This window comes from Brassica napus, chromosome C5, assembly GCF_020379485.1.
Source record: "Brassica napus cultivar Da-Ae chromosome C5, Da-Ae, whole genome shotgun sequence".
In the NCBI taxonomy this organism is placed as follows: Eukaryota; Viridiplantae; Streptophyta; class Magnoliopsida; order Brassicales; family Brassicaceae; genus Brassica; species Brassica napus.
In genome coordinates this window covers 14,206,881-14,231,485 of record NC_063448.1, presented here as the reverse complement: position 1 = coordinate 14,231,485, position 24,605 = coordinate 14,206,881, and the positions used below count along the sequence as shown (strand labels likewise).

General features: G+C 36.8%; 3 protein-coding genes and 1 non-coding gene across 5 annotated transcripts; 1 reads left to right on the top strand and 3 right to left on the bottom strand.

Annotated features, from left to right (window-relative positions):
- Window positions 1–4,712: 4,712 nt before the first annotated feature.
- On the top strand, window positions 4,713–9,739 carry LOC106452055 (O-fucosyltransferase 7). Its single transcript, XM_022702754.2, has 12 exons — window positions 4,713–6,842; window positions 6,967–7,047; window positions 7,118–7,216; window positions 7,668–7,767; window positions 7,866–7,933; window positions 8,023–8,111; window positions 8,208–8,517; window positions 8,596–8,729; window positions 8,801–9,014; window positions 9,097–9,281; window positions 9,359–9,454; window positions 9,536–9,739. Exons 1-12 carry the CDS (start codon window positions 6,684–6,686, stop codon window positions 9,669–9,671), a joined length of 1,671 nt encoding a protein of 556 aa, XP_022558475.2. The 5' UTR covers window positions 4,713–6,683; the 3' UTR covers window positions 9,672–9,739.
- A 181-nt stretch (window positions 9,740–9,920) lies between these two features.
- LOC106452057 (cytochrome c oxidase subunit 6b-3) lies at window positions 9,921–11,469 on the bottom strand. The gene is made up of 5 exons (XM_048756833.1): window positions 11,224–11,469; window positions 10,697–10,843; window positions 10,505–10,587; window positions 10,328–10,409; window positions 9,921–10,202 (listed from the first exon to the last, which is right to left on the bottom strand). Exons 1-5 carry the CDS (start codon window positions 11,263–11,265, stop codon window positions 10,149–10,151), a joined length of 408 nt encoding a protein of 135 aa, XP_048612790.1. The 5' UTR covers window positions 11,266–11,469; the 3' UTR covers window positions 9,921–10,148.
- A 5,673-nt stretch (window positions 11,470–17,142) lies between these two features.
- On the bottom strand, window positions 17,143–19,672 carry LOC106452056 (alcohol dehydrogenase-like 1). 2 transcript variants are annotated; one of them, XM_013894068.3, is made up of 8 exons: window positions 19,405–19,671; window positions 19,276–19,322; window positions 18,829–19,157; window positions 18,511–18,669; window positions 17,929–17,993; window positions 17,721–17,816; window positions 17,470–17,631; window positions 17,143–17,318 (listed from the first exon to the last, which is right to left on the bottom strand). In XM_013894068.3, exons 1-8 carry the CDS (start codon window positions 19,597–19,599, stop codon window positions 17,202–17,204), a joined length of 1,170 nt encoding a protein of 389 aa, XP_013749522.2. In that variant the 5' UTR covers window positions 19,600–19,671; the 3' UTR covers window positions 17,143–17,201. The 2 variants fall into 2 exon arrangements, with proteins under 2 accessions (XP_013749522.2, XP_048612789.1); XM_048756832.1 differs by having other exon boundaries at window positions 17,177–17,273; window positions 19,405–19,672.
- Window positions 19,673–24,073: 4,401 nt separating this feature from the next.
- On the bottom strand, window positions 24,074–24,180 carry LOC125588087. The gene has a single exon (XR_007324484.1). It is a non-coding gene; the product is annotated as a small nucleolar RNA R71 (small nucleolar RNA).
- Between the last annotated feature and the right edge of the window lie 425 nt (window positions 24,181–24,605).

Below are 24,605 nucleotides of genomic sequence, written 5' to 3'. Positions count from 1 at the left end.
ACTTCACTTTGTAAACCCACTTGCATCATCATCCTCCAGAGCAACAATCACTGCATTACCTGGTATGGCATATTCTTCCTCCACTCTGAGATTTATAGCTGTATTGCAGGCTACTAGCAGTGTATTGGGATGCACTTCTTGCATAGTGGACAGTCAAAAATGAAGCGAGGAACTGAATTGAGTGAGATTTCGAGCCTCACTGCTCTGATAACATGTTAGTAGAGCTGAGAGCTCTAAGAAAAAAGATCAAAATGGAAATGTATTTTTTGTTATTGATTCTGTTACAGACCGTCACACTTTATAGTGTTAGTACATGTTTATAGTTATACTGGGTACAATCACTTAATCGTATTAAATCAAACTATACACACTAATAATATCTCGTTTTCATCATCTAATTTTCTTTGGTATAAATATAATGTTCTTCGTATGCTCTATTTCAGTGAAGTTAAGAAAACTATTCCTATATACATATATTACTTTTTCTGTTAATTTCCAACATTTGATACCTAAAACTTGGATTGATAACTTAACGATTGGGAGTGTGTTTTAATGTAATTTGACAATTCTATACCAATAAACGAACACATATGCTATATTTCCAGACCTATAACACGAATATTCAATTCCGAAAATGATTCTATTAATATATTAATATAATAGTTTAGCAGTTTCATTTTGAAGAAATATGAAAATAATAAGTGAACATAGCGCTCAATCATATTTTAACTACATTCTTGCGTGGTGGCCCTGGTGGGATCAGGACGGTGAGGTAATTTTCTCTTCCGTGCCAAAGAATATTGCAATGAAGCTACTAGCCAGGGAATGAAGCTGGTTACAATGTTAAGATGTCGTCTTGTTATCCTGGTTTAGTGAAAGTGCATTATGTTATGCAAAGACATTGACCAGAGAGTTTAATTACAATGTCCCTAGTAGTACCAGGACTTTTATGACTCTTTTGTTGAAACTAATTTTTTGAACATTATGAATAGTGTATTCATATGTCAAAAATGAAGTTTTATTGGAATGAGAAATAGAAATCTAATGTGTGTGATTTGAGAAACTTGTATAAAGTAGCAAATACACACATTGGATATTTGAACTTGGATTTGAGTTTTTTTATTTGTTAGTTGGACTTCATGTTCATTAACTTAATCTTATAAACCAAATATATGTTGATCTTTTATATTGATAAAATATAAAAAAGAAATCCATTTTAAAATATTTTATTTAGTTTGAATTGTCCAAAGAATAATAATTTTTACTCTTTAATTTATTGGTCAAAATGTGGAATAAATTCACATAATAATTGACAAGAATTAAAGACTCCATTAGTGCACTATGGAGGTTTCATTTTTGTGTTGAAAAATGAAATTTGTACTTCTCATTATTTTTCTATAAAAAACCTTGCTAGCATTATAGAAAAGATATACGAACAACACATAAACAAAGACTCTCTCACTCAGAATAGTTATGCTAGTATTTTTTTTATTTGAGTCTGAGAGTACAACACAAAATTATGTTCGATAGATTCTTATTTCGGTGATGGTAAACATAAACAATGTTGCAGTTGTATCCTAAGAATCTGAGTGCTATGAAACCGTCACACTACGGGACGTTTAAAGATTTAAAGAAAGATATTAACCATCTCGATTCTGCAATTCTTCTTTATTCTTATATTTCAGTATTGTAATTTTAATTTATGTTCTTATTATTTTTTACAAATATCAGTCGTCCTATGATAGTGAAATAAGGTTCTTACACTCTTAAATCTTTAAATATTGTTTTTGCTTTGAACTAACAATACTGATATTTGTTAAAAGTTTTTTTTTCTAAGAACAGTTTATGAAACCAAGAATTAGATCATTCTTGGAACCGAGAAATGCAAGATGATGGAAACATTTTTTCATCAGAATTATCGTTTATTTATTATTAGATTTTTTTCAGTCAATTGTTTCTTTTGTTGAGCAGGTGTTCATCATTTTAACAATCAAACTGGAAAAAAAAGAATGCAGGGTTTGTTTAGTTAATTTATCGCAGTTTTTAATAGAATGACAAAAAAAACTGTTGGTTTAATTTTGATTTGGTTTGACATGTTCAAAGCGCTGGTTTGGTTTCCATTGTTTTTAACTCTTAACAGTTTTCTGGAAGAAGAAAAATGCATACATTTTTTTTAAATTTACTGCCTCATAAAGATGTTTAAAAGAAAACGTTACTAGTCACAGTGTGTGTTAATGCTTTGACTTGTTTGATTTAATTATCAAGATTGAATAACGTTTTCTGTTTCATTGTTACAGATTTTCTCCTTAAGGTGTAATTTAATTTAATTATTAAGTACATTTGTGACCAACGAGAAAATAAAAAGAAATTCAAGTTTTAAGTATGGTTATACCATAGTTATATAAAAAAAACATTTTTGATCTTTGAGAGATCACGTTGTAAGGAAGAAAATGATTGTGAGTTGACGTCCCAAATTAAGTTTGGGAGCGATCTGCCACATATAAATCATTTACTATAGTAAATAAAATGTTTGTTGATGTTGATCAAAACATTTATATTTCGTCAATGCTTAAATGCAAGTTGTAAAAAGATTTACCATAGAAAATCAAATAAAATTTTCAGACCAATTTGACTATATCTGACATGTGTATTGTAGTTTATAAAGTCAATATGGTTGAGAATAGCCGTATAAAATGCTGGTTTTGATAGTACAAATAATATCTCGTAATTATATGTATATTTGCTAAAAAGCAAGATATGTATTTGGAAAATTTGAAAGCATATAAGTTGGATTTATAAAAATCAACTTGAAAAAACTATGAAAATAGTTGTATGTAAAATGTGAATTTCTAAGAATATGAAATACATTTTTTGAAAATGCTTTTTATTCATTTACTTCTAAAGGAGTTGTAGATCAATTTTTATAAACTCTTAAAAGATATTAAATGCAAATATGCATATTTTTGAATTATCTCAATAAATGTGGGGGAAGCTTTGCTTACATATAAAGTTGTTGGCAAGAGGCCAAATGAACTTAGTGATAGTTATGACAATATGATTTTTTCAAAAAAAAAGAAAAAAAAAACTAGTGTCATACACTGAGTTTTGTGTATAATGGTTAATTGTATCTTAAAAAAAATGACAAAAATCATTGGACAATTGATCTCGACTAATTTCAAGAGATTATGTTCACTGTGATGACAACCTAGGATCCTTTTATTAAAGGTGTGTCATGAGATCAAGTTGTTATATCATCTAAATGAATGGGTAGCATGTGAATTAAGATGAGGTTTGACGATAACTCTACCTAACTGACTGGAGATCACAAGAAATAGGTTTAAAGAGACAATTAAGTCAAACTAAATCTGCCCAAAGCACTGTAAGACTTCGGTCTATAACCGGTTCCTATGATGATCAAGCAGTGCTACATGTAAGGAATAGAAGATAAGCATTTGCTTTTAATAATTTGTGTCCATAGATTTGAGATATGAATAGAGTAGTACATGATATTCCTCTAAACAAAGCTAATGGCAAATCACCTTGTGAGTGTGAAATGGGACCGTTTCTAGGAGAATGAAGGAAATGCTATATTATCCAAGTTCACTCATGATTAACCAAGATTGTTTACGACCAAAATGAACACAATAGAAAACCTAGTTCTGTGAGAGAATGAAGCTGTGTTATAGCTATTGTCTAGGTTTACACCAAAGCCCGGGAGGTTCAAGACATCATGGCCACCTCCTGGCCGAGTAAATCCGATAGCTATTAACAATAATTGGTTCAAGGCTGAAAAATTGCTACCAACTCATCATGCAATGAATTTTTCGTTTGTACTCTCAAAAGCCCTTAGTTGAGTCTTGTCGAGTCTTGTCTAGGAGGTCAAGTCTATCGAGTCATATAGTGTCTAGAGTCATTTCTATTCATGTGGGGGATTGTTGGAACTATTTTTTGAACATTATGAATAGTGTATTCATATGTCAAAAATGAAGTTTTATTTGAATGGGAAATGAATGTCTAATGTGTGTGATTTGAGAAACTTGTATAAAGTAGCAAATAGACACATTGGATATTTGAACTTGGATTTGGGTTTTTTGATTTGTTAGTTGGACTTCATGTTCATTAACTTAATCTTATAAACCAAATATATGTTGATCTTGTATATTGATAAAATATAAAAAAGAAATCCATTTTAAAATATATTATTTAGTTTGAATTGATCAAACAATAATAATTTTTACTCTTTAATTTATTGGTCAAAATGTGGAATAAATTCACATAATAATTGACAAGAATTAAAGACTTCATTAGTGCACCATGGAGGTTTCATTTTTGTGTTGAAAAATGAAACTTGTGCTTCTCACTATTTTTATAAAAAAAGCCTTGCTAGCATTATAGAAAAGATATATGAACAACACAGAAACAAAAGATTTCCTCACTCAGAATAGTTATGCTGGTATTTTTTTTTATTTGAGTCTGAGAGTACAACACAAAATTAGGTTCGATAGATTTTGTTTTTCGGTGATGGTAAACAGAAACAATGCTGCAGTTGTATCCTGGAAAATTTGAGCGCTATGAAATCGTCACACTACGGGGCGTTTAAAGATTTAAGGAAAGATATTAACCATCTCGACTCTGCAATTCTTCTTTATTCTTATATTTTGGTATTGTAATTTTAATTTATGTTCTTATTATTCTTTACAAATATCAGTTGTCCTATGGTAGTGAAATAAGGTTCCTACGCTTTGGATTTTTCCAAAACTATATTTTTGCTTTTTCGCTTTTTCGTTTGCACTCTCAAAAGTCCTTAGTCGATTCTTGTCTACGAAGTCAAGTCTTTCGAGTCGTCTAGTGTCTAGAGTCATTTTCAATTTATGTGGGGGATTGTTGGAACTTTTTTTTGGGAAAATGGCTTTAGTCAATATTCCAGTGGATTTTCATGGGCTATGTAGTTGTCGGAATGACCAGAGATTGAAATCATTGGATTTCTTGCTATGAACACTATGTGATAGTGTATCATATGTCAAAAAAAAGAAGTTTGATTAAATGAGAAATGTTTGTTCAAAGTCATTGACTTGGAAAGCTTGTAAAACTTGACAAACTAACTATGTTTAAAACTAGTAAATGTCCCACATAAAAATATGAGGTGATAGTCCTCTTGCTTATATATGGAGAAGTAATAACTTGGTTAAAAACCTTGTGAACATACTATGGTATAATGACGAAAGATATATCCAAAATGGAAATGAATTTGCAATTTAGTAAATAGACTATTAGTCTAATATCCATATTGTTTTGGACTAAATTCAAATTGATGTGATTAATTTATTTGTATAATAAATTAAATAAAATCACAAATATCTTCATCATTGATAACAAAAGACGTTTTTTTTACTTTGTCCACAATGAATTCAAATTCAATGCAATAATCAATTGTGCTTTATTGTATGGTCAATGGAAAACGTTTTTTCTTGCTTGCTTTTGATATGTGTTATAAAAGCCACTTCTTCGATTGCATAGAGTATTCTCATTCATACGAATAAGAGAAGAAAAAAATTCTCCGCTCAGAATAGTTATGTTAGTATTTTTTTATTTTAAATTTGAGAGTACAACACAAAATTAGGTTCGATAGATTCTGTTTTTCGGTGATGGTAAACAAAAACAATGTTGCAGTTGTATTCTGGGAATATGTGCGCTATGAAACTGTCACACTACGGAGCATTTAAAGATTTAAGGAAAGAAATTAATCATCTCGACTCTGCAATTCTTCTTTATTTTTATATTTCGATATTATAATTTTATATTTATGTTTTTATTATTCTTTACAAATATCAGTTGTCCTATAGTAGTAAAATAAGGTTCCTACATCTTCTACATCGTCGTCGATCAGCAGCTGTCTGAGCTTGAGAGCTCCTTGCCTACATTTTTGTTCATGTAAATAACAGTACCGGATATCTAACTACGGTTTCCTATTTAGAGAGAGAAGTTTGCTCAAGCCGGTTCAATACATATATGTTGTTACGTTACTGACATTCAGCATTGGCAATTTCTTTGTAGGCACATGCGAAGCTTGATAGCATTTCTTACGGTAATGGTTGTGGTTGCAGTTTTGGTTCTCATAGCCACTGTGGTATACCCAAGACAGAACGTGGAAGATATATAGTCACCAGTCACTTGGCATTGAAAAGTAAAACTTATATGTCGAATAGACAATTTTTCGTCTAAGTGGTTTGTTTAGTTATATATTTATATACACTAATAATAATCAATATAAAAGAATATATTCTTGTCCTCCTTCCTCTGCATGATATTTTATGCAACGGTTACGTGTAATAAGTTTTTATTTAAAGTTCACTGTCCTTTTACAAATATAGAAATGGTCTCCTCCTCACCATTGAGACACCTCTTATATCCCTCTCTGTAGATCAGGTCAAATGTCACGTGACCCTTATCTTACCCTTTTGTCTTCTTACCACATCTTTAAAAATAGGATACAAGACCCAATCAAATATCGAAAGAAAGATCCCATAAATGCATTTGAATACTTTCCTCTTTTGGCAAAACACATATACTCCCGTTATAGAAACCTCATCCACTCACCATCAAAGGAAGAAAAATAAGATCAAGATCCGGTTATTCTGAATCGTTATTTCTTGAATGTTTTCGTTTAGATCGTTCTCAGAGAAATGCGACGACGGAAGAAGACGCTTGTGGTGGTGGTGATACGCAGACTATTAACATGTGCCATATGTATAATAGCATTACTTGGCTTTCTCACTGTACACATCTACGTAGCTCCTCTCAACAGACTCCCTAGGCTACATCTTAGCAAATACACCACTCGTGTCCGTAACCTATCTCTATTCTCTCACGGATATTTTTTAAAGGAAAAAAGATTGATCGGTTTTGTTTCGAGGCAAGAATAGTGTTCAATCTTAACTTGTTTTCCGGATTTGATTCTTTGTTCAGCAGCGAGGACACATCAGTTACGAAAACTCCATTACAGAACCGAGCTCGACTATGAACCTATCTCGTCGGGAAACGACTGAAGTAAAGCTTTGAACGTTGGCTATCAATGTGGTTTCGTTTAAATGTCTGGCTGACTCTTGTCGAATTTCAGGAGAATGAGATTCAGAATCAGAGATTAACATCTGAACACATCAACAATACACATGAGCTATCTCAACCTCATTTCTTGACAAGCCCTTCCTTCGCCAAGGTACAACTTATGTGCGGCCTAATATATTAGTTGCTTATAAGTAAATATATTGTTTAACTGGGAAAATTAAACATGATATCTTTATGATCGGTTTGTTTGTTGTTTGAAACTAGAAGTCTATAACCATGACTTGTGGCCTGGTGGTGATTAATTTGAGGGCAAAAACCCAATACGGTGAAACCATCAGGGTTCGAGTCTCCGACCACTGGAGAATTAACATTTTGGCATCGCCAGGGACATACATAGGACCGACACGTGGCAAAACGTGACTAGTCTGGACCACTTCTGTGGGACCAGTATACCCATGTATAATTCAAAAAAAAAAAAGAAATCTATGTTTATAGATAGACACTAATCTGCTATGCTTAAGAGCGAGTTTTAAGAGTGCATATTAACTTAGCACACTAGATCATGTCCTCTTTCGTGTTTCTGACTCCATTAGATTTGACAGTTGAACACGACAAGCGGGATACCAGATTATGACAAGCTTTGGAAACATCCACCTAACCGCAACTTCGTCCCTTGTGTCAATCCCAATCCTAATTACATATGTAAGAAACACATATCCGTCTGGTTTGGTTTTTTATGTAACCAAAACTGACTCATAAATAAAAAAATTTACGTACTCTCTGGTTATTTGTTTCCTCAGCTCCGTTGGAGTCTAGAGGTTATCTTCTTGTTCACACGAATGGCGGTCTTAACCAGATGCGTGCTGGGGTAATTAAGTGTGTATAGTATTACTTTTTGTGTTACGATCTGAACTCACAACTATTAAAATACTTATAGCTATGTGACAAACTTTACAGATATGTGACATGGTAGCTATAGCTCGTATTATAAATGCCACACTTGTAGTCCCGGAGCTCGATAAACGATCTTTCTGGCAGGATACTAGGTTAACCCCATGTTCCCATTTTTTCTTTCTTTTTTAGCATCTCTTGAACTTGTTTAACGTGTTTTTTTTAATGTTTCTCATTTTGTATTGATCCAGTAAATTCTCGGATGTATTTGATGAAGATCACTTCATCAGTACTTTATCTAAAGATATTAGTGTCATTAAGAAGCTACCAAAAGGTATTGATGGACTCACAAAAGTGGTTAAGCATTTCAAAAGCTACTCAGGATTGAGATATTACCAAAATGAGATAGCTACCATGTGGGATGAATACAAGGTGATCCGAGCTGCCAAATCCGATTCTCGTCTAGTAAACAACGGTCTACCCCCAGATATTCAAAAGCTACGTTGCCGTGCTTGTTATGAGGCTCTACGCTTCTCTACTAAAATCAGATCAATGGGACAAGTAAAACTATTAGTTTCCTATAACCATCTCATATAATATATATACATTCTTCTCTCTAATACTTAAGTTTTGTTGCAGATTTTAGTCGATAGGATGACATCTTATGGTCTATACATTGCGTTGCATTTGAGATACGAGAAAGACATGCTAGCTTTTAGCGGCTGCAACCATGGTTTATCTGCTTCTGAAGGTGCTGAGCTAAGGAAGATAAGGTAACCAAAAAGAAACAAGAAAACATTACTTGTTTGTGTAATTTTTTCAAATAAGAAGATTGAGTGTTTAGGAAGAACACAGCGTATTGGAAAGTTAAAGACATTGATGGAAAAGTACAAAGACTCAAAGGGAATTGTCCATTGACTCCAAAAGAAGTTGGAATTTTACTAACAGCTTTAGGATATGCACCAAACACACCTATATATATAGCTGCTGGTGAGATTTACGGTGGTGAGTCTCGGTTAGCTAGTCTTGGCTCTCGTTTCACCATGTTAATGAGTAAGGTACTACTACATAGTTTCAGGATGTTAATTTATTATTACCAATGAGACTGAATGTAGACTGACCATCTTTGTGATACTGAAGGAAAAGTTGGCAACAAAAGTAGAGCTTAAGCCTTTTATGAACCACTCAACTCAAATGGCTGCACTGGACTACATTGTTTCCGTCGAAAGCGATGTTTTTATTCCATCTTATAGCGGAAACATGGCGAGGGCTGTTGAAGGGCATCGCCGGTATCTTGGTCACCGGAAAACAATATCTCCGGACAGGTGACAGATGTGTTTTTTTATTTTGTCAAGTCATGCAATCTTTAGTTACTTACATTTTGTTTGTATTTGTGATTCAGGAAAGCCATTGTGAGGTTGATAGACAGAATTGGAAGAGGAATTGAGAAAGATAACAGGAAAGTGTATGAAAGAATCATAGAGATTCACAAAACTCGGTAAGCAATAATCAAGTGTTTTAATTCAATACTACTATCTCCACATAGTAGCGAGACATAGTAGCTGTGGTAATAATACAGACAAGGATCACCGAGGAGGAGAAAAGGACCTGCTTCAGGAACAAAGGGTTTGGAGAGACATCGTTCTGAGGAATCTTTCTATGAAAATCCATTACCAGACTGTCTCTGTCAGAGAGACCCAAGCAGAGGGAGCTGATGGTTGCATGAGATATGGATTTAACAAAGGCTTGTTGGATCTGCTACCACTTCTTGGCATTGGGGACACACGACAAAGTTAATTAATTATAAACATTCATCATTTATAGTGAAAACCACCAGTTCTGATGATGTAATCAGTTTTGGTGATGAATGATATACCATTTTCTTATATCTTGAAATATCATTCACCATCCGTAAAATGTCTAAAGTTTTTCCATGGAAAATAATATAATCAGGAAGAACGGCATATCAGAATCGGATGATCCTCAAAAAAATTAAGTTGAACACAGAGAAAAGTTGAGATTATAATTGTTAAACTCTCACATTTTATGTTGAGGAACCAGACATGCTGGTTGTTGTAAAATCTTATTAAAACTCTGCAGTGTAATCCGGGTGACATCATGAAGTGTATAAGAGCAAAAGAGGAAGAAGGGGGGAGGGGGGATATGATGCTTCTTGAGAGGCAGGAGTAGTCTTAAAGAGGACCAGGGAAAGTTCCATTCTCTCTTTGCTCGTTCCACCTATCAACCTGCAACACACACAAGGAAGACAGATTTGATGTATCAGGAAGCACTAAAGGTCATCTTTAAATTATCATCATCATCTACAAAAAGACTAGAAGCACTGAAGGAGTGAAGGAAGTTAAGCATATACCCATTCGCCGGGGCAAAGAGATCGATAAAACTTTGAAAACTTATCGCACTCGGGAGCTTCGTCACCCTTGGCAGCTACACATCTGGAAATTTGAAAACAATCAAAAGACATAAAGGGGAGAGGGATCACAACTTTGGGGAAAAGAGGAAAATTAGAGAAGAACATTTATTTTATCACCTGTGATATTCAATGTAACGCGTGAAACAATGCCTAGTTTGGTTTGTTGTCGGGAAACGGAAATCAGCAGGCGCTGTCTCAAGCTGAAAAGAAGAAGAAAAAACACACACCACATGAGCCAAATCAATTCATCAAGAGCAAGCTCATCAAAGTTAGTCTCTATTTGTTGGTGGATGGGTATGACAATATTACCTTGATCTCATCAGGAGTCTCCTCGGCAACTTCTTCACTAGTGTTTTCCTCATTAGCACGAGCTTCTTCAGTCGCGGCAGGAGCCTCTTCAGAAGTCACCTCAGGAGATTTAGACTTGTCTTCAACTGCTTTCTCCAAATGATATTGCTGTAAAATATGGAATTGTTACAAATTGATGAATATGACTTAACAAGATCACTCCCACAAATCTAGATTTCAAAGCAAAATATCAGCTGGCTTTAAAAGAATGTCTCATTCTCCCCCAAACGTAGTTCAATGTATTCTGCAAAATGTTTTATTTTCTTACAGAACATAAAAAAATATATCCAATCTTGTTGAACTGTTCAAAATCCAATCTGTTTTTGGTCGGAAAACTGAAAAACACTTTTTATGTAATGATGAATAGAGAGAAAGATATCTAATTTCCGCTCCTTCTCGAAATTAATCAGATCTACCTAAATACACGAGAATCTCAGTAGATCGAACGAAGAAGAATTGAAAACTGAGCTTCGGCAAGAGAAGAATACCTCCGAGAGCGACGGAGTTTGAGAAGAAACAGATTCCACCATTGAAGTGTGTCGTTCAATAGAAACTCGGAGATTCTTCAGGTGGAGTTGATCGACGAGGATCGGAGAGACGGAGATGGATAAACCAACACTGGGAGCAAATGGTTCGGTAGGTTTAAGCTCTCTCTGGACCTATCTGGCTATTTTTTCGAAGAGCACGAAACGACTGTGTTTTGTTTCCAAACTTAAGTGGGCCTTAGATTTTCTAAATCAGCTTTGAGCCCAATATAAACAATTTATTTGAGGAACTTAGAAATAGAAATCTCAGTTTCACAATCTTATTTCTTCACACTTTCATGGTATCAGAGCCATGGAAGCTGTTGAACTCTATTCACCTCCTTCACTAAAGATAGTGAACTCAGTCACTATTAAGCTCACAGAAAGAAACTACTTGTTGTGGAAGAATCAGTTCGAAGCATTTCTCAACGGTCAACGTCTCTTAGGGTTTGTTACCGGAGCTACACCTCGACCACCTGAGACTCTCGCCGTTCCAGGAATCAATGGATCTACAACTCCTGTTATAAACCCTGACTATCACACTTGGTTCCAAACAGATCAGGTTATCAAGTCTTGGTTGCTTGGTTCTTTCTCAGAAGACATACAGAGCCTTGTTGTCTCCTGCTCAACCTCTCACCAGATCTGGGATGCGTTAGCCAAGCACTACAACCGTCCCACGTCGTCACATTTGTTCGAACTCCAGCGCAAGCTCCAGACCGTGGCCAAGCTAGATAGATCTATGACAGACTATCTCACTGATGTTAAGCTTATTTGTGACCAGTTGGCTTCGATTGGAAGTCCTGTTCCGGAAAGGATGAAATTTTTTGCGGCTCTTCAGGGTTTAGGCAAGGACTATGAACCTCTCATAACAAGCATCGAAGGTTCTGTGGACATGATGCCAAATCCTAACTTGGAAGATCTGGTTCCGCGTCTTCACAGCTACGATGCTCGCATCCAAAGGTACAATGCTCCCACAGACGTCTCTCCTCATATGGCTTTTAATACTCAGAAAACAAACTATGAAGCTGGGTACTACAACCAAGGAGGAAGAGGTCAGTCTAATAGACGTTTCGGAGCTAACAGAGGTCGTGGTTCCTTCTCCACAAGGGGAAGAGGTTTCCATCAGCAGTTGTCTTCTCCAAGGTCTAACTCTGGTTCCTCTGCATCGTCAATCTCGTCTGATGAAAGCCCGTCGTGTCAGATCTGTGGTCGCTATGGACACAGTGCGTTGAGATGCTGGCATAGGTTCAACAACACTTATCAAGAGGAGGACTTGCCAGTTTCTTTGGCAGCTATGCGCATCACCGATGTTTCTGAGAATGCTGGGGCAGAATGGTTTGCCGATTCAGGAGCCACTTCTCACATAACCAACTCGCCACATCATCTAGCCTACAGTCAACCTTACAAAGGAAACGATGCAGTTATCATTGGAGATGGTAACTTCTTACCCATTACTCACGTTGGCTCTGCGGACATAGCTTCTACGTCAGGTGCCTCTCTTCCTCTTAGAGATTTTCTTGTTTGTCCCGGGATTACTAAGTCACTCTTGTCTGTTTCTAAACTCACCAATGACTATCCATGCTCGTTTGAGTTTGATTCTAACCAAGTGTGTGTAAAGGACAAGCAAACGCAAAGCCTTCTGAGACAAGGCAACACCCGTGAAGGTCTGTACAGTCTCAACTCTCCGAAGCCTCAAGCTTTGTACTCAACAAGACAGATAGCAGCGAGTGATGAAGTGTGGCACAAGAGGTTGGGACATCCACAAGATCAGACCCTCAAGTACCTGAGTCATAACAAGTTTATTTCAGTCAATAAAAGTACCTTGAAGATGTGTGATTCATGTCAACTAGGGAAGAGTTGTAGGTTACCGTTTGTTGCGTCTTCTTTTGTAGCGTCTAGGCCCTTAGAGAGAGTCCATTGTGATCTCTGGGGTCCATCTCCTGTTACCTCTAATCAAGGATTCCGTTTTTATGTTATATTCATAGACAACTTCTCTCGCTTCTGTTGGTTACTCCCTCTCAAAGCCAAATCAGACTTCTTCAATACATTTGTATGGTTTCAGAAGCTGGTTGAGAATCAGTTGTCATAGAAGATTGGAATTTTTCAGTGTGATGGGGGTGGTGAGTTCATTAGCAAACGGTTTCTGGCTCATCTTAAAGACAGTGGGATACAACAGCTCATCTCGTGTCGTCATACGCCGCAACAAAACGGTTTAGCGGAGAGAAAGCATCGTCATGTTATAGAACTGGGACTCACAATGATGTTTCAGAGTAAAACACCTCAAAGATATTGGGTCGAAGCTTTCTACACAGCTAACTTCTTGAGTAATCTTTTGCCGTCCTCAGCTTTACAAGACAAGAGAAGCCCCTTCGAAATACTAAACGGCAAAGCACCAGACTACTCTTCTCTCAGATCGTTTGGCTGTTCATGTTATCCTATGTTGAGAGATTACGCAGCAACGAATTTGATCCTCGATCTCTTCACTACGTTTTTCTTGGCTACAACGACAAATATAAAGGGTATAGATGTCTGGATCCACCAACAGGACGTGTGTACATCTCAAGGCATGTGATCTTTGATGAATCAAGCTTCCCTTTTGGATCAGTCTACAGTCACTTTCACAGTCAGGAAACTACACCGTCCTTGTTAGCTTGGCAAAGAAGCTTCCTGCAGGTAGATAACTCTGATACGGTTGAGACTCAACCAACACAGACATCTCCTGTTGTTACATCAAACGTTCAGATTCCACAGACATCAACTGTGGTAGCTTCTGCTGGTTCCCTGTTCAGAGAAGAAGACTTTCCACCTCTCACCAGGAACGTCTCTTCAACCAGTGGAACAAACGACTCACGAAGTGTTAGTGCTGCATCTGCTCCGGATGAAAGAACTGTTGGCTCTGTATCTGTCAGTTCCACAGTTCCGATTTCAACATCTCAACATTCCATGGTGACAAGATCTAAGTCTGGAATAGTGAAACCAAATCCTAAGTACGCCCTGTTGACGCATAGATCAACTGATCCAGTTCCGACAACTGTAACAGCGGCTCTCAAAGATCCAAGATGGAACAACGCCATGGGAGAGGAAATTGAGAACTGTAACCTTACAAAGACATGGTCACTGGTCCCAAGAACGCAAGAGATGCATGTACTAGGAAACTCGTGGATCTACAGGCACAAACTGAACGCAGACGGTACTCTTCAAAGTCACAGAGCTCGTCTTGTAGTGCACGGTAACAATCAAGAAGAAGGCGTGGACTATCTCGAGACATATAGCCCGGTAGTCAGAACAGCGACTGTCCGTATAGTGCTTCATCTTGCAACAATTATGAAGTGGGAAGTGAAGCAAATGGATGTTAAAAATGCGTTCTTACACGGCAATCTTCTTGAAACTGTCTACATGAAGCAGGCAGCGGGATTCGTTGATAAGAGCAAACCGAATCACGTCTGTCATCTTCACAAATCCCTCTATGGACTGAAACAGTCTCCACGTGCTTGGTTTAACAGATTCAGTGACTTCCTTATTGAGTTTGGATTTGTGTGCAGCGTGAAAGATCCGTCTTTGTTCATCTACAACAAAGATAGTAACATCATCATGCTTCTACTCTACGTAGATGATATGGCTATAACAGGGAACAGCTCTCAGATCTTAACTAAGCTGCTTGATCAACTCAACTCAGAGTTCAGGATGAAAGATCTCGGAAAGTTGCATTACTTCTTGGGGATTCAGGCAACGTTTCACGATGAAGGTATGTTTCTGTCTCAAGAACAATATGTTGTGGACCTTCTTGGAGCTGCAGGTATGGAAAATTGTTCACCAATCAACACGCCTCTGCCTTTGCAACTCAACAATGTTCCGGATCAAGATACACCTTTCTACAACCCTCAGTTCTTCAGAAAACTGGCCGGAAAACTTCAGTATTTAACCCTGACAAGACCTGTTATCCAGTTCGCAGTAAATTATGTGTGCCAAAAGATGCACGCACCTTCACTCTCAGACTTCAACAACCTGAAGAGAATTCTGCGCTATGTCAAGGGAACAGTTGCAATGGGTGTCTCACTGGTTCGTGATACTGACTGCACTCTCCGTGCCTACAGCGACATCGATTGGGCTGGTTATCCAGCTACCAGAAGATCAACAGGAGGTTTCTGTACATTCCTCGGTCAGAACCTCATCTCTTGGTCGCCTAAGAAACAGCCGACTGTTTCCAAAAGCTCTACTGAAGCCGAGTACAGGTCGCTCTCTGAAACAGCATCTTAGATGGCGTGGATAAGCATACTTCTCAGGGAACTCGGCATATCTCTTCCAGTTACACCTGAGCTATTTGGAGACAATCTCTCCTCTATCTACTTAACAGCAAATCCGGCATTCCACAAAAGAACAAAGCATTTTGAGATAGATTATCACTACGTTCGTGAAAGGGTAGCCTTGGGGTCTCTGGTCGTCAAGCACATACCAGCACAGCTTCAACTGGCCGATATCTTTACCAAGTCGCTTCCGACTGCTTCATTCTACAGTCTCCGTTTCAAACTAGGCGTTGACGTTCCTCCAACGCATAGTTTGAGAGGGGATATTGGCAAGTCATCTCAAGCCCAACCGTCTCAAGCCCAACAACTGAAGCCCATTCCAGCAAATCATCAAACCTCTTCAACGGCTCTCTGCGATAAAGACAGAGCAAGAGAAGAGAAAAGAAAGGGAAAGCAGGTCATGACATCACCAAGTGGTCCTGGATTGTACAACTCATTCTCGGCCTTAGGATCTCTTGGAGAAGAAGGATGATAACATGTGTAATAGGAACTAGGGCTTCCACTTGTTTCTATTTAAGCAATCTCAATCTATTGTAAAACGGAGGGGGGAAAGAAGCAAGAAATAGAAATCTCAGTTTCAGAATCTTATTTCTTCACATTTTCACTTAGTTCTGTGATTAAATAAATAATTTTGGATAGGAAAAGAAAACACTGAAGATCAGTTCAGCACATGCATTGCGGTACCCTGTCACTGTCAGTCTGTCACCAATGCTTCGTGGATGGAAATTGCTAATGTATGTGTCCATTTGGTGAATGATGAACTTGAAATGAGAGGGAAAACCCAATCCAATGCTCATGAAATTTTGTACGTTATAGACGATTCAAGAAAAACAAAGATTCTTACAATCTTTTTATGTAGTTTACGTTGTAAAATTTTAGAAGCACTAAACCAACTTGTCTATATTCATGACCAGCTCTGGATTCCCATATCTATGCAAAACGATTTTCCAGTTTTTATTATCATTTATTTTCTAATAAAATATATTTAGTGGACTGGAGTGTATGATTAAGATGTTTTAAAATGGGTTTCTAGATATTTATAAATATTTAAGATTAATCAAAATATTAAATGAATTTTTTTGTTAAAGTTGAAAAAAGACAGTTGCGTACGAGCTCGTCATGTTTTATACATGGGCGTTAACAAAAAAAAAAGATTATTTCGTTAAGATTATTTTTTTTCTCAAAACTGTTATAATAATATTTTACCTACAATCAGAAAATTATATTATTAACAAATTTTCAAAATAAAGATGTAAATATATTTTAGATAAAAAATTAAAATAGTTTAGTCATCTTATTAAAAATATTTAGATGAAAATAGAGATTTACAACTATTAAGCAAACAAACAAATGTTTTTTTCCAGATACTCCATCCAAATGAAGATTTAAAATTTTAAACAAACAATATTCAGATAAATTATATCATTTGGATGGAGCATTTAACTAGAACACTTAGATGAATCATTTGGATGGAGCATTTAACTAGAACACTTAGATGAAGTAATGAAAAATAAAAGATGAGCAAACCGACATGGATCTACAAGAAAGAAAATACAGCTGAAGCTCCTACCCACTCAACCACCCCCCCCCCCCCCCCCCCCCCCCCCCCCCCCCCCAAGGATCTTAACTAGCAACTTGTTACTTATCCATCCATATGATGCAGCGGAGAGTCTTTCCTTCCTCTAACAACTCGAAAGCCTTGTTGATTTCCTGAAATTTCAACTCGTGTGTAATAAAACTATCTAGATTAAGCTCCTACAAGTAAACAAACAAACAAACAAACAAAAAGAATTAAATCCCATGAAAACAGAACACATAGGCTGGAAATAAGAAGTAAAACAAACAATATACTCATCATCTGTTACGATATAATCACATAGATAGTTTGATGCATGTCATGTAGTACCTTTTTTAGGTAATGATCCACGAGAACTGGAATATCCAGTTTAGATTTCAAACCCCCGAACAAGCTTCCGCAAATAGTTCTACCACTTAGAAGATCAAAACTACCCAAACTTATTGGCGCTGCATGCTTCCCCATCCCTAACATTACCGTCTTTCCTGATCCCTATTTTGACATTCTAAATTGTAAAACTTAACCATTGTAAAAAAGATGCTGAATCGACTGAGATTTGGTACGATCTAGTGTAAGCGTACCGTGCGGGTGCTGATAAAAGCCTCACTTAGTATAGAAGGTAAACCAACGCATTCGAAACTGTAGTCAACTCCTCCTCCTGTCATTTCTTTAATCACCTTTTTCGGTATATTTTGTGGGAATAAATTAGTAACTACTCCTTCTTCTACTCAATGGTATAAACTCATGAAAAATCATAAATGAGATGGTGTAAGATATTGAATAACATACCTCGCTAACTTTCTTTTCTCCGCACAAAGTAGGATTGACGAAATCCGTGAAACCAAATTTCTTACCTATTCATGTAATTGACATGATGAATATATGATCTCTGTTTTTATATCAAGAATTGTTTAGTGACTTTAGTCTAACTATTTTTTTCATTCTTAATAATATTTTTAATGTCAAAATATATGTTTCTATGTAATTGCATATTTTTTTCTTATTGATTTAATTGTCTTTTTAATATTTGATTGTTTTGTCCAAAAAATAATAATAATTGATTATTTGTATTATTTTCAGATTAACAAATATCCATTGTTTGTAACTAATTTTGAATATATGTGTATTGCAGTGAATATTACTTATAAATTATACCGAAACAGAAAATAAATGACATTTGGCTTTTTCAACAAATAAATAATACACCCTGGACGGGTGGACCATTGTTGTTGTTATACCATGTTTATACTCCGTATATTGAATATATAATAATTAAATACCAAAACCAATTGGGTCAGAAAAAGCCAAAAAATAATAACTTTCAGAAATTAATAGACAAAAATATTAAATATAAATATAACACGACTTTACCTAACTCGAATTTATCAGGATTGAGATCAACACCGATGATCTTCGCGGCCCCTCGCAGCCTAGCTCCTTCGGCAGCCGCAAGTCCCACGGCACCGAGGCCAAAGACTGCAACGGTGGAACCTTCCTCCACGTTAGCCACCTTCCAAGCTGCTCCAATTCCTGCTCCACGTGACCCACAATCAGCCAATATGCAATATCTAACTTGCTTTTAATAACAATGCAGCCCCTACTATCTACTTTGTTTATCTTTTAACCTCAGAAAAATCTAAAATGTCCATACAAACCCACGAGAATAGCTAAAGAAGAATGAAAACAAACCTGTGGAGACACCACAGCTGAGCAAAGCAGCTTTCTGAACGGGGATATCAGGAGAGATTTTTACGAGATGTGCGATATCTACCACGGTATATTCAGAGAAACTGGAAACAAAGAGAAAATGGTGGATATCTTCTCCAGTAGAATCTTTGAACCTAGAAGCCATTCCATATCGTCTCGTGTTTGATATAGAATCGTTGGCATATCTCGCACACCAGTTGCTTTTTGAGGATTTGCAGTCTTTGCATTCTTCACAGTTAGGGTGAAACACTGGTAATACAACGTCACCTTGTTTAAATCCATCCACGTGTTCACCAACGCTCTCGACCAAGCTGGTTATAAACCCAATTATAACAATATATTTAAGTAATAATGCAATATTAACCCAAACAAGTAAGCAAAGCACATTCTCAATGAAGTTGAAACTAAATAATTGTATGAATTATTCACCCGACAGATTCGTGTCCGAGAATTCTAGGAAACCTTGCAAGCGGCCCCTGGAAAACTCAAAAAGATTAGTGGAACGATTTTTTGAACAATTGATTTTGCTTTGACTTTGTGATACAATAGTACACTTACACTGTCTAACTTCCAGAAAGTAACATCAGTGTGACAAAGAGAAGTACATAAGATTTTAATCCGTACTTCGTAAGCTTGAGGTGGATCAACTTGGATCTCTTCCATCACCAGTGCTTCTCTTGCTTTTCTACATAATGCTGCTTTGCATCTAATCGGTTTCCCTTTGTGAATGGAGAATGAAGACGTCTTGTCCATAGTGATAGTGAGATGAACAATAAGTGTGTGGATGAAAAAGAGAGAGAGAGAAAGTGGAGTCGAAGATTCTCCCTATCTTCCCTTTATATATATTTTCCAGGCGATACACCACTACTATAAGAAAAGCTTTAAAAGTTATTATAATGTTGGAAACGTTAACAAAAAAAACTTGTAAAATAACATATCTTTCCTTTTTGAAAAAATCTTAGCTTTAAGATAACATATATCTTATACAACAAAATAAGATTTCTTACAAAACTTCAAGAAGGTGATATGTGCTATTTTATTTTTATCATTTATTGTTAATCAATAATTAATCTATTTATTTTATTTTTGCTATTTGTTTTTTATTCAACAATTGAGTAATCTATTTCATATTTATTGGTCTTATATAATATATAAATTAAATGTCTTTTAGATAAAAGCTTTAAAATGACATGTATCATCTTATTTTTTTCATTTGTCTAGCCTTCATTTAATATATTCGTTTTTGCCTTTTGTAATCTAATTCTACCACTAATTTAATCACTTAATTTTATTTATTTATTTTACATTAAAATATTTCCTTAAGACAATAAGGGTGTAACTAGTAACATATTTTAGGGGAAAAAATGATAAATTTGTTATTTCTCAGAATTAATACCAGTTAAGTTAATTTTTTTGTCTAACTAGTAATTCATCAGCTCCACTACATTCCTTTTTTTTGCTCATAAACAAATGAACTAATGAAGAAAATTTTCCTTTTTTTAAGTTTGATATGAAGCATTTGTTTCTTTCTATTCAACTATTATTTTTCAATTCTATTTTTCAAAGAAATTTTTTTTTCAACTTTTATTTTATTCATTCTATTTATTAAGTGGTCACCAATTAAAGCTGATGCCACTCTTTATAACATCTAACTAATCATATATATATATAAGATAATAAACAAATAGTATGTATCTTTTATAATAAAGTATTATGCCTCTTACAAAAAAAAAACTTTGGGAGTGTGATATATGTCATCTTATTCATTGCCCTTTATAATTATTATTTTTTTTTTGATAAAATGTGAAATTTATTGATCAACGAAGAAGAATAGAAATTTACAAAAGGTTATGAGAGGTTATAAGAGCTATGAAAGAAAAACTATACAATGCTTGTAAGAAATGAATTTAAAGCTCATGTGTGCTAAGTTGTAACTTCAAACCACCGACACATCAAGCCTGCAAACTTGTGGTCAGCCTTATATCGAAGACAAGTAATCCTATTTCGCATAGCCTTATCAATGATCTGAACCACCTGTTCCACTGTCTGAAACCCCGTTTGGTACCCTCTCTCATTCATCTCTCTCCAAAGATGATAGATACTACTCCGAAACACCATTTTGAGAAGAATCTTGTCCATGATATGAAGAGAATTTCCACTCACAAACTGCAATGTAGCCATCTAATCTGAATCGGTCCTATCCCCATTCAGTCGATTAACAAGCTTGTCCCACACCGTAAATGAGTAAGGGCATGCAAACAAAAACACGGTCCTGTGTCTCATCTCTCTCTCTCCACACAAGACACACCCATGCTGGATACTCCAAGTTATCATTCTATCACCTATTGATAATCTCTTCTTCACTGCCAGCCATACTATAAACGAGAACCGCGGAACCGTCTGAGAAAACCAAACACTTTTACTCCAGAATACAGTAGCCTTTTTCACCCTGATTTGGTCCCAAGTTCTGGCCGATGAAAAAAAAGTTTTATAGGTATCCTTTGAATGCCTCCAGACCACCACATCGCTATCAAGAGAGTCATTAGGCACCTGCTCATTTTGAATGCGAAAGTAAAGGGTGTGGAAGTGTCGGGTTCTACGACCTCGAATGTTCCAATCCAAGTGTCGAACTGCATCACTCACCCGCACATTGCGAGCTACTCCAAGGTAACAAGTGCCAATAACACCAGTGATATCTATAAGCTTCTCTATTTTTAACTAATCATCTAACCAAAAGTAGGCAGTGTGGCCATCATTCACCTCGTACCGAATAAACTGATTTAGGAAGAATGCAGTGTGGGTCTGATTCGGAGAGCCCGACCACAAAAAAGCACTGCACATACTTTCAATCTCATCCATACAAGCTTTAGGAAGAATGAAAGTTGGCTCCAGAAGTTTACAATACTATAGATAACAGACTTGATTAATTGTAAACGACCAGCATAGGAGAAACTTGTTGCGCCAAGAGAGCATCCTCTTACGTACTCTGTCTATCAAAGTTTCATAGTCCTGCTTCGTGAGGGCCTTAGTGGTGAAAGGCATACCCAGATACCTGATATCTTGCATATTTCCATTGTCTTATCCATTCACCCATGTGCATTTTGATCATATAGACTAGGATTTAGCCATGTTTAGATTGCATTTTGCATACATGAGTCTTTATCAGGTGTTGGAGTACCACATGGAGTTCTTGGAGGCATTTGGGTGTATTTTGAGCTCAAAAGAAGTGTTCTAGGTGATCATTGGACGAGCAGAGCATGGGAGCGACATCACGGAGCGACGCCGTGAGGTCTCTCCAAACTACCTCTCAGAGCGACCTCGCTGGAGCGACCCCAAGAAGTCGCTCGCCATCTCATCCCGGTGGAACCCGAGAACTGACCCGGAGCGACCTATCAGAGCGACCACTCCAGGTCGCTCCCGACCCAGAGCGACTTGGCCAAAGTGACACCCCGAGGTCGCTCGCATGTCTATCGCGTGACGACAACACAATGGAGCCGGAGCGACCTCTCAGAGCGACCCACTGAGGTCGCTCCCGAAGCCTGGAGTGACTTGTCGGAGCGACTTGTCGGAGCGACGTGCCGAGGTCGCTCCGCGTCTATTTGTTTGGCCGAATTCATGTTTTCTAAGGGCCTTTTGGTCATTTCATTATTCACGTTTTTACTTTTGAAAACCTATGTTTTAAGTACCTTTAGCAGCCACCAGATAGATTATCTTTGGTTCTAAAGAAAAACCTTTGGAAAGTTCATCTCTTGAATCATCTTTGTTCATCTAGTTATTGCAATTCTGTGTTTCCAATTCGTTGTTGTACCCCTTTGTATGATTAATCTGAAATCCAAAATGGGTTTAAGAGGAATCATGAAGAGTAGTGAGTAATCACCATTTGAATTCATGGGTTAGGAAGATTAAGGGTGATTAGGTTAGAGCTAGGATGTTTTAGAGTAGATCATTCCAAAACCTTGCTAGTAGAGTAATCATAATGCATCTTCTGAGTTAGCTTCTCAAAAGTTGATCTTTAGGCATTTCCCACCCAAAAGGTGTTCGATGAAATGCCTGAAACAACTCTTCTAAGCTTTTAGCATATTTTGCCAAAGACATTTGTTGTTAGAAGTGCTAAGATAGCCTTAGACCTGTTAGTAATGATTGCTTCCATATTATTCAACCAAAGACATTTGTTGTTTGAAATGTGTTAGTAAATGAACATTCATCTAGACATAGAGTTTGTTTAGGATCGTGTCTAAGCTTAAGGTTGATAGTTTGATTGTTCGTCTGCCATCCTTAGTTCGAAACTTGATCACCCAAGGTCTAATTCCTATGCCCATGAGTTCTCATTTTTCTTAGTTAAGAAAGTCAACTCATTTACCGTTTTTATTATTCTGAAACTGCATTAGTATTAATCATTAGTTTAGAAAACCCTTTAAATCATCGGTTGCACTTAGATTAAGTAAGTACTTGCATTCTCAGTGCTTGAAATCCCTTAGAATTGGTTCGACAATCATTTATACTACAACATTTGTCTTAGGAGCCTTGAAAACTCCTAACATCAAATTGGCGCCGTTGCCAGATTCTGAGTAGATTTGAACATTGAGATTTAGTCATTTGCTTGAGACTAAGTCATTTTTATATTCTTTTGTTACTGATTCTCCTTCTTCACCTCCCTTTAATTTACAGGTATATGAACTTGAGGAGCAGGGGTCCATCAAACCTAGTTCCAAGAGCCGCAGACATCAGAGCTTTAGAGAGAGAGTGTGCTAGAAAGAGAAGAGAAGAAGAGCAACAGTCTCACTTGCAGAGATTGGATACTGATATGGGAGACATACCTCAAAATGATGCCAACAACGTTCCACAAAACCAACAGCGAGCAGCTCGACCCATTGGCACTTATGACCGCCCCAACATTCATGGTCATAGATTGGGAATCCGAGCACCAGCTGTACCAGCCAACAACTTTGAGATCAAATCAGGACTCCTCAACGTGATCGAGAACAACAAGTATCATGGCTTGTCTCTAGAGAACCCATTTGATCACTTGGACAGGTTCGACAGCTACTGTGGGTTGTCAAAAACCAATGGTGTGTCTGAGGATGCCTTAAAGCTGAAGTTATTCCCTTTCTCTCTGGGGGATAAGGCACGACAGTGGGAGAAGTCTCTACCAAGCGACTCAATCACCACTTGGGATGACTGCAAGAAAGCTTTCTTGGAGAAGTTCTTCTCTACTTCAAAAACTGCTAAGCTGAGAAATGAGATCTCCAGCTTTCAACAGAGAGGCTTGGAAGGATTCAGTGAAGCCTGGGAGAGATTCAAAGGCTACCAAGCTCAATGCCATCATCATGGATTCTCTAAGGAAAGCCTGCTGAGCACATTATACAGAGGAGATCTTCCTAAGTAGAGAGCCAGATTGGATACAACTAGCAATGGGTTCTTCTTGGGAAGAACAGAAGAGGATGCAGAGCAGTTGGTAGACAACATGGTCAAGAGTGATGCAGTCTACAGTGGAGACCACGACAGAGGCAGTAGAACAAATGACAAGCAGACGAAGAAGGAGTTAAAGGCTCTCCAGGATAAGATTGATATTCTCATTGCTGATAAGACCACCCATGAGCAGCTGCACTTTGTTGGTAACCCAAACAAAGAAGCCACACCTGTTGTCCAGGAAGTTGATGGTTTAGAAGGGCAAGAAGAGCTGTGCTTCATCAACAACAATGGTAGCTGGTACAAGAAAGAGCCAAACTTTCAGTACAACAACTACCAACAGAGATCTT

Coding starts and splice junctions, on each gene's coding strand:
- LOC106452055 (XM_022702754.2), top strand. CDS start 6,684: ATGCGACGACGGAAGAAGACGCTTGTGGTGGTGGTGATACGCAGACTA. Junction 9,015..9,096: donor TCACCATGTTAATGAGTAAG/GTACTACTACAT, acceptor GTGATACTGAAG/GAAAAGTTGGCAACAAAAGT. Junction 9,455..9,535: donor ATAGAGATTCACAAAACTCG/GTAAGCAATAAT, acceptor GTAATAATACAG/ACAAGGATCACCGAGGAGGA.
- LOC106452057 (XM_048756833.1), bottom strand. CDS start 11,265: ATGGTGGAATCTGTTTCTTCTCAAACTCCGTCGCTCTCGGAG. Junction 10,410..10,504: donor CGTTACATTGAATATCACAG/GTGATAAAATAA, acceptor TCAAATTTCCAG/ATGTGTAGCTGCCAAGGGTG. Junction 10,203..10,327: donor CTCTTTGCCCCGGCGAATGG/GTATATGCTTAA, acceptor TGTGTGTTGCAG/GTTGATAGGTGGAACGAGCA.
- LOC106452056 (XM_013894068.3), bottom strand. CDS start 19,599: ATGGACAAGACGTCTTCATTCTCCATTCACAAAGGGAAACCGATTAGA. Junction 17,994..18,510: donor TCCTGATAAATTCGAGTTAG/GTAAAGTCGTGT, acceptor TTACATGAATAG/GTAAGAAATTTGGTTTCACG. Junction 17,319..17,469: donor TGGATCATTACCTAAAAAAG/GTACTACATGAC, acceptor GTTTACTTGTAG/GAGCTTAATCTAGATAGTTT.